An 8686-nucleotide genomic window follows, 5' to 3' on the forward strand; every position below is an offset into this window, starting at 1 on the left:
AAAACTAACGCATGCGCTCTTCTTCATTGCCTTTTCTTTCTGTCAAATCAGAGCCGGCCTCAGTGTTGTCGCCCCCCAACTACTGTTGTCAGCATTTCCCCCCTGAATCGCAGGTGTGTAGGTATGGAAAGATGGCAGGTAGGAGACCTGCCTGGGCTTAAATTTCAACATTCCTATGTGATCAAAACGCCAAAGAAAACGCAGATTCACTCGGTCGCTTCAAAGACGTGAATTCAACGCAGACCGAGTAAAGCATAGAACAAAAAGCATTTGCCGCTTCAATAAAACTCTTATCTAAACACGCCCCTTTGTGCACGCCGAGAGAAACTTAAGCCGGGATTGTATAAACAGTCCTCGTTTTCTCCACTTGCCTATATTTCTCGTAGGGTACAACCAGACTTTGCTTCCACAACTGAAAAGCTTTACTTTACACGATGAAAATTTCCACAAAACTTCTGCTGGTCAGTGTTGGTGTTGGTTTCCTGGCTTGTAGGTGGAGCTTTCCCAGCTTCCATGCAGGTAAGGGACATTCAATGATCAGTATGACTGGTGCTATTGAAAATAATCTATCTATCTATCTATCTATCTATCTCTATCTCTATCTATCTATCTATCTATCTATCTATCTATCTATCTATCTATCTATCTATCTATCTATCTATCTATCTATATCTATTTCAAAGTTTTTATTTTTTTTAGCTAGCATTGTTTGGGGATTTATTTATTTATTTCAAAGTTTTTATTTTTTAGCTAGAACTGTTTGTGGATTTATTTATTTATTTCAAAGTTTTTTGTTTTTTATTTTTTAGCTAGAATTGTTTGTGAATTGTTTGTTATTAATCAATTTATATTGGATTATATTGGATGACTGACAGTTTATTTGCAAGCTTTTAAAGGCTAGAGTAAGTAAAATTACTCAGCAGCAGCTAGAACTACTATTATTCACTTTTGAAAACTGAATTATTTTAATTATTATGAGGTTATTATAAGGCTACAGGCTAGCATTGTCATTATTATTATTATTATTATTTAGATGAACAGCCAAGGTGTTGTTGATGCTAAAAGTAACCGCACCAACATTAATCGGAATGAGTAGGTGACTGCACAGATTGGATTTCACCCTCTTCTTTTTTGAAGCAAATTGCTTCCTGATGCATACGTATATGACAGTTTAATGTCTTTGACCTAATGGCATAAAAAAGCAACATTGTCCTGCAAATTAGGTCATAACTTTCTGTGGTGTAATTCGCCATGCCACCCTAAAACCAACTCAAACCAACGTCACCAACAAGGTTAATTTGTTCTTTTTTTTAATTATCTACCCACCCTGAATATAATCACATTCACTTTTGTGCAATCAGTGCAAGTTAATCGGAAAAAAGAAAATGGCACTGTAGTATTGTTAGACTGTTGGAATTATGTAACCAATAAAGATCATGAAATACAAGCAGAAACCAATCCATTTAATTATTGTGACCTAAAGCCATTGTATTATTATAAGTGTTGTGCATATTTTGTACAAAGCTGCCTGAGTTGGATGAAGAGTTTAATCTGTTCTTGCTGAAAAACCTAAAGCAATGCAAGCCATCCCCCAAGATTGCTTGAAATGATCTACATTGAAGTGCATATAACTGAGACCCTCTGGCTTGAGGTGATTTCTACTGTATCATTCCTGTGGGTGCCTGGGGCTCTTGTACTAAATGAAAAATCTGTGTAAAATGAACCAAATTTCCATGTCTTATTGTGATGAAGAAAGTTTAATGTTCCCAGAGGAAATTTGAAAACTTAAGTACAAATCTTGTGCGTTACTGATGAGGTACTACCATTATGAGCACAGAGAATTTATTCATATCCTTTAAGAATGTCGTGTCCAATTGGGTTTCCAAAGATAATGAAATGACATGCTTTGGGTCAGTGGAGAAGTGAAAATGCACTTCTCTTGGTCACAGAAGAACATCAGATGCAAATGTTTGAGATGATTGAGATGAGCATATTTAAGATGATTAAGTGCCACATCTTATTTTTAAAAAGTTTAAAAATATTGCCAAAAAGGCTTCAAACAACAAACAATAAACTGAAACCAATATTTAGTCCCCATAACCCAAACAGGGGCATATATCAGTTGTAATGTTTTGTTAGCTTGAGTGTCTCAAAGGTTATTTCAGGTTAACATGTAGTAAATAAGAAGAAAAAAATATCCTTGAGCTGACTCCCAAAAGCTTATATAACTATCAGATATGCTCACATCATTTCTTCTGTGGTGCAAGTTATTGATACAAAATGAACTGAGATAGATAGTCCAAGATTCAATTGATCAAGTGTCATTTGTTTTCTCTACGTTATGGAAATTGAGGTGTAAGGTGTAATGGTGTAATGAGGTGTAAATTGAATTTGGCTGGTGGCAATCTGAATAGTTTTTACACTGCATGCAGGGATTTATTTTCATACATGAAGTTTTCATTTCACATCTGTTGTGTTTTAGAGTCTCTCAGAGGGGCCAGAGTGTTGGTGACTGGGGCAAGTACAGGTATTGGTGAACAAATGGCTTATCACTATGCTCGCTTTGGGGCCCAGATAGTAATAACAGCAAGGAGAGGCAAGATTTTACAACAGGTCAGTTACTCCATGACATTTAATTTGATTCAAAGTTCAACTATTACCTATTTTTGCTGTCAAGAGCACCCTGTCCACATGTATTGTCCGTGGGACAGGAGCCCTTACCCTAAATCTGATCCTGGCTTATAGGTGGTGGAAAAGTGCCTGAGTTTGGGAGCCAAGAAAGCTTACTTCATAGCAGCGGACATGTCCAGTGACTCAGACCCTGACAAAGTGGTCGAGTTTGCCATAAACAAACTGGGAGGCCTGGATTATGTGGTTCTCAACCACATCGGACCATCCCCCTTCAGCATGTGGGAGGGGGATGTGGATCACACCCAGTGGCTCATGAAGGTATTGAACGTGAGATTTGTTTTTCGGTAGACATCCAGGAACTTCTCAAAACATTTTTTTATTACCGCAGAACATGGCAAGCTAGATATCACATTTGAAATCCCTCTTCAAATTGATGGATACTGTCTCATATGTGCACATGCAGGTTGTACTGATCCTTTAATTACAATACACCTTGTCTGTGACCCACCCAGTAGATGATCAGTATTTTCCAAGTTCAACTGGGCTCTTCCCTCAGTAGCATTCTAGGTTGCCACTGGGCACACCATTCCTCTCCAACACTGCTTACTCTTTATACAGCTAAATATATGGTATTTTTTTACTTTGTTGAAAGGCCACACCTGTAAGGTGAAGTCACAGCCTCTTTGAATGTCTCACAACCTCACCTCATCACTTTCTCAGCGACCACCTCCCGCCCACTGCTCCAGAACTCTCCTTTCTAGGTTCTTGTTGGGTGGTATCTTTTTAACTGGTAATCTTATAGTTAAGCATTGTCCCTCAGATCCTGGACAGATCATATCTTGCAAACTTTGGGCAACTCCAGTTGGTTTCTCTACCAGAGTCAGTTTTTCTACCAGAAATAGAGATCAGGGAATGTTTTCTAAATGGAAACAATCAGGCTCCAGAGAGATTTTGGAGAATATCTCCTGGTTAGTTAAGAGGCAAAAAATAGGATGTGATATAAAGCCTTTTTTTTCATGTTTTTAATTATCTTTATGAATTTATGAATTTATGAGTCTTCTTTCACATAATCAGAAGGCTGATAAACACTTGGACTTGACAGATTTTGTCAATACAAACTCTCTGGACACTATAAAAGGACTGTGTAAAATATTAATCTATGTTATTTGATTAGGGGTGTGGCTCCAAGATCAGTTATGTTAATCTGCTTTTTGTTAATTATGTCAAACATGCAACAGTAGCATAAAAAAGCTTAATTGCATTTTCTGTTACATTAAAGGACATTGACATAAGCGCTATCCTGGGGCATGTTACAGATAAGCAACTGCACTTGGTCTGAAAAAAATGACGATTGTTATCATCAGTTTAGCTGGTATTTTTGTTTGGAGTAGAAAATTGTTTCAAAAAGCCACTAAGGTCCTTTATTGTCCAGTTATGTTGCCTTAGACAGTTTATAACCATGCAGATAGTAGAATATTTTCAGTGTTGAAATGACAGATAGAGCAATTGATTATTACAAGGCTACAGTAATTCATGTTATTTATAGTCATTGGGAGACACTTTGATGACCTGTATGTGTGTGTGTGTGTGTGTGTGTGTGTGTGTGTGTGTGTGCGTGTGTGTGTGTGTGTGTGTGTGTGTGTGTGTGTGTGTGTGTGTGTGTGTGTACACTCCCCAAAGGTCAACTTCTTGAGCTATGTTCAGATGACATGGAAAGCTCTACCCTGCCTTGAGCAAAGTAAAGGATCCCTGGTGGTTGTTTCTTCCCTCTTAGGTATGTTTGTGACATTCGTTTGAAGGATATTTTATTTGCAACATGAATAACCTTTTACATTTTAGAATACATTTCTAATAACCATAGCCTGCTGGTTCCTGCCCATTGTTTCATTTGTGTACATTTAATGACTCTACTTATAACAGTTTTTTTCACCTCACAGGTAAAATGTCCAGTCCCTTTGTAGCACCTTATAGCTCGACAAAATTTGCCGTGAATGGTTTCTTTGGGTCGCTTCAGCATGAGTTGGCGATGAAGAAAAGTAATGTGTCCATCTCTATATGTACACTTGGACTCATTGACACTGACTCAGCAATGGAAAAAGTTGGGTAAGTGAAGAGTATCATGTTTAATGTTGTCATGTACCACAGGCTAATTTATCTATTTTAGTAATACTTAATCAGTATCATGAACATTTTTGTGCAGATATTTGACCATGCTCTATCTAAATGCAATATTTTTCTCTATGCAAGGGGAGTCACCAAGGTACCGGCCTACCCTGCGACAGATGCAGCTTTGAACATCATCATTACAGGAGCAACCAGACAGTTAGAACTGTTCTACCCATGGTTTACTCAAGTTGTGACTTTGAGCAAAGATTTTTTTCCCTCCATTACAAACTATGTTATCCAAAACTCTTACCAGTATAGCCCATGAAAAACAAGAATTTGTCAGCTATTATCTACACCCTAGAGACGTTGAATTATTTATAAGATTAATCTTTGACAAGGTGAGGAATCCTTTGATATACAGAATGAGACTCTGGATTCTGTGTCAAATTTTTATGTCCCAAACTCCTTTTCATCATACAGATGATATTATGTACGCTTTTAGTCCCACTCTCCATATTTTCCTTTCTGAAAGAGTGAATATTTAGCCTTGTCTTCTATTATTTTCTCGCCATTCTTTTGGAAAATGTTTGTGGTAAAGGTTCTACCAGGTATTTATACAAGCCTGTAAGGTTTTCTAGCTCGGGAGAAGAATTGTTAACTATATGTCGTTCAAAGAAACATGGAGTCAAAATCAAAAAACCTACTGCATATGTAAACCTCCATGCATTCTGAAGTCCAAATGTGGACAGTGTTTGACCACCAGATCAAGATGTGAAACCGAGTTGTTCAAGAGCACAGTGAACAAGATTTTGATGGAACAACAATCTTACGATTAGAGTAATTTTATGATATGTATGAAAATAAAATATATAAAACAAAATTTTACTGTGCCACACTCCTATTATCTGGTTTATATTTTTTTAATCGGAAGTTGTGTGTTTTTCTTTTAAGGTCATAGGAAGAGAAAATAAAAAAAACTGATGGAATATCATAATAAACTGTCACACCTCTTCAAATTTAATTGTACCTGAAAATACACATTTGATATACTAACAGTCAACTTGAAGTACAACAAATGTCCACATGGGGGTAGTAGCACCAAAGTAGTGAGGCTGATTTGTCCTGAATCTCAATCTGCATTGATTGGTAAAGATTTAACAATGTAATCAATTATGTGTAATTTTTTGAATGAAAAATGGTCTTATTTGTTCACAGACTGAATCTTTTGCTTCTGTTTAAACCCCACTTTATCAGTCCACATTAACTGGCCACAGTGTTGTCCATCCCATACATTTGGGTCAGTCTTTTCAGAGCTGGCCCCAGTGTGCATCCCAGACTTCCTGCCGTGCAGGAGTTTCTCAGTGGGTTCTTTTGTGTCTTTTCCTCATTCCCAAAGGCACTGCTGGCATCCTGTGAAGCTGTTGGCCCAATCAATCCTGGTGGTCTTCTCTTTATTGTAATACACCCAAGAGGTTGAACCCTGCTGATAGAGTGCTTTGTAGCCAGAGTGAGTTGTCAGTGTAAAAACAGAGGGAGGGTGGGGGACATTGAAAGTTATAGTGACATAAAAATCTGGGAAATAAAAACAGGTTATTCGTCTCTTATTCTGATAAACAGTCCGCCTATTGCGAGAATAAATGGCCTTAAATTTAATATAGATGTATGGCATTGCAATTACTTTCCTTGCATTCCTCTGTTCTCTAATCATTTGATGCGATTGATGGTTAGATGACATTAAATGCATGTTCTCTTTGTAGTTATCTCGATGCTTTTGATGATTTGAGGGGTTTGAGGAGGTGGCATAATCTCTTCAGATGATTCCTTGCATGCTCACTCCTTCAGCCTCTCGCACACAAACATGACGGGGCCGCCTGAGTAGGGGAGCAGTCATGGCCTGGGAGAACAGCCAGAAACACCTGCAACAGATTAGTGTTGCTAATGCAAGGTAATAAATCCTCTCACCCTTCCCTAGCATCTCCATCTCCACCAAGCATTGCTCACATGCTGAGGAGCATACACCCACACTTAGAATGTTGACTAATGCATACATGGACTGATTTAGTATTAATATTTTCATATTTTCCTAATCACATAAATGATTTCAAACACACATTTTAATTGTGACCGAAACAGACAATTCATTGACTATTGGTAGGGTTACATGCCTCACTGGCTACTTCACTTTTAATACGGTGGACTGATTGGCCAATGGAACTCAAAGAGATGTGGAAAAGGGGGCAAATTTGGATTTATTAACATTAATGCAGCATATGAATAACTTCTTTGTTGACAGATAAAAATCAGACATTTGTATATTTTCTTATAATAGTAAAATCAAATTATTTGTAAAAAAAGGTCTATTAGAAAGTCCAAAATAGCAGATGTCACCAGTTTTATTTTTGCCCACAAAGTTTGCTGATGCAGCCACAATGCCATGTTTCAGCCCATAAAGACTCCCCTATTCATGGAAATAGTATGGTGCAGCTCAACCATCATGTAGCAGACTCAATTTATGGTTCTTTCTTGTCCTGGTTCCATGAGTACAAAGAACATTAATAAATATAGTATAACTCTCACTCCAGCCTCACTCATTAGTTACTTTGAGCAGCCCTGGTGTTCCTCTATCATGTCCCTCACATAGCACTTTATCAGAAATACCCATGAAAATTGTGATTTCCATGTTGATGTCTGTTTCTTGAATCAATAAAATGTTACTTATATGCTTTTTTGTTTGGCATCAGCAGAGGCTATATATATATATATATATATATATTTAATCATTTATATATGTTGTGTGCATTTTTATGATTCAAATTTATAATTCAGGCTAACAAGCTAAGTCTGTTAACAATTCAAAAGGTGAGGCGATAGCGCTAAAGTATATTGCTAAATTTTAAAATTCTTTATGCATTTTCCAGTTGGAGATACATTACTGCAGGGTAGAGGAGAAAACCAACACATAATGGTTAATTGAAACAATCTGAAAACAGTGTCACCTCTCTAAAGAAGCTTGGGTAAATGATGCAAATATAGAAAATACTTTGGATACAGCTACTTAATAATGTTGATCATCTTCATAAATGCACTGGAAGAAAACCAATACTCGTTTAACGAGTACTGTAGATCTATTAAGTCATGGACTGACATTCAATTTGAAAAATAAGGCAGTTTTACCAGCTAATGTGTAATTTGTCATGGTTAGAATTAAAAATAAAAAACTTTGAGTCAGCATTCTATGTGCATGTGGTCATAAGCAGTGTATTTATCTTCTGTTAATCATTTTTTTACAGAATTACAGAAACTGCAGCAAAAGATCTAAATCTATGATCCCAGACATTTCAATGAACAAACATTGAATCAATGTAGAACAGTACTGATGACCAAAAAATTATACATTTTTCTGTTGTATAAATCAGTGTTATCACTTTATTAAGTTATGACTGTAAATCAACACAGCACTCCATCAGTATGCTCATGGGGGTGAAGGGTTCAGAACACATGCTTCACGGTTCTATGGTTTTGGTTTGATTTCAGTGGCAATCTTGGGCCTTTCTATATGTCATTTGGATGTTCCCTCTATCCACGATGGTGTAGTGGTCAGCGCTTCGACCTTACAGCGCAAAGGACCCTGGTTCTGTGTGGACTTTCTGTGTGGACTGTGTGTCTGTTCTCCCACAGTCCAGTTCTCAACCAGTCCATGGTGTACCCGACGTCTCCCCCGATGACAGCTGGAATAGGCTCCTGCGACCCTGAGTGCAGGATAAGTGGCAGACGACGGATGGATGTTATCTTAATGCACTCATTGGTTCTTGCCAAGTTCCCTGTTCCCAAGTCTCAGTAAGAGAGCGGATGGTTTTATATCTATATGCATCTGTGATCAACTAGCAACTGGTCCACCGTGTACTCTTGCTGAATGTCATTTCGGATTGGCTCCAGCACCTGGTGTCTC

At 37.6% G+C, this 8686-nt stretch overlaps 1 protein-coding gene across 2 annotated transcripts; it reads left to right on the forward strand.

Annotated features, from left to right (window-relative positions):
* The first annotated feature begins 46 nt into the window (after positions 1-46).
* On the forward strand, positions 47-5617 carry hsd11b1la (hydroxysteroid (11-beta) dehydrogenase 1-like a). Of its 2 annotated transcripts, XM_086161633.1 has the most exons (7): positions 47-138; positions 387-519; positions 2483-2613; positions 2746-2949; positions 4312-4405; positions 4569-4734; positions 4879-5617. In XM_086161633.1, the coding sequence occupies exons 2-7, from the start codon at positions 435-437 to the stop codon at positions 5060-5062; spliced, it is 864 nt and encodes a 287-aa protein (XP_086017759.1). In that variant the 5' UTR covers positions 47-138; positions 387-434; the 3' UTR covers positions 5063-5617. The 2 variants fall into 2 exon arrangements, with proteins under 2 accessions (XP_086017759.1, XP_086017760.1); XM_086161634.1 differs by lacking the exon at positions 47-138 and having other exon boundaries at positions 167-519.
* Positions 5618-8686: the final 3069 nt, after the last annotated feature.

This window comes from Fistularia commersonii, chromosome 16, assembly GCF_037954325.1.
Source record: "Fistularia commersonii isolate RoL2024-O1a breed Wild chromosome 16, RoL_Fcom_v1.0, whole genome shotgun sequence".
NCBI lineage: Eukaryota > Metazoa > Chordata > Actinopteri > Syngnathiformes > Fistulariidae > Fistularia > Fistularia commersonii.

Coding starts and splice junctions, on each gene's coding strand:
- hsd11b1la (XM_086161633.1), top strand. CDS start 435: ATGAAAATTTCCACAAAACTTCTGCTGGTCAGTGTTGGTGTTGGTTTC. Junction 2,614..2,745: donor GAGGCAAGATTTTACAACAG/GTCAGTTACTCC, acceptor CCTGGCTTATAG/GTGGTGGAAAAGTGCCTGAG. Junction 2,950..4,311: donor ACACCCAGTGGCTCATGAAG/GTATTGAACGTG, acceptor CACTCCCCAAAG/GTCAACTTCTTGAGCTATGT.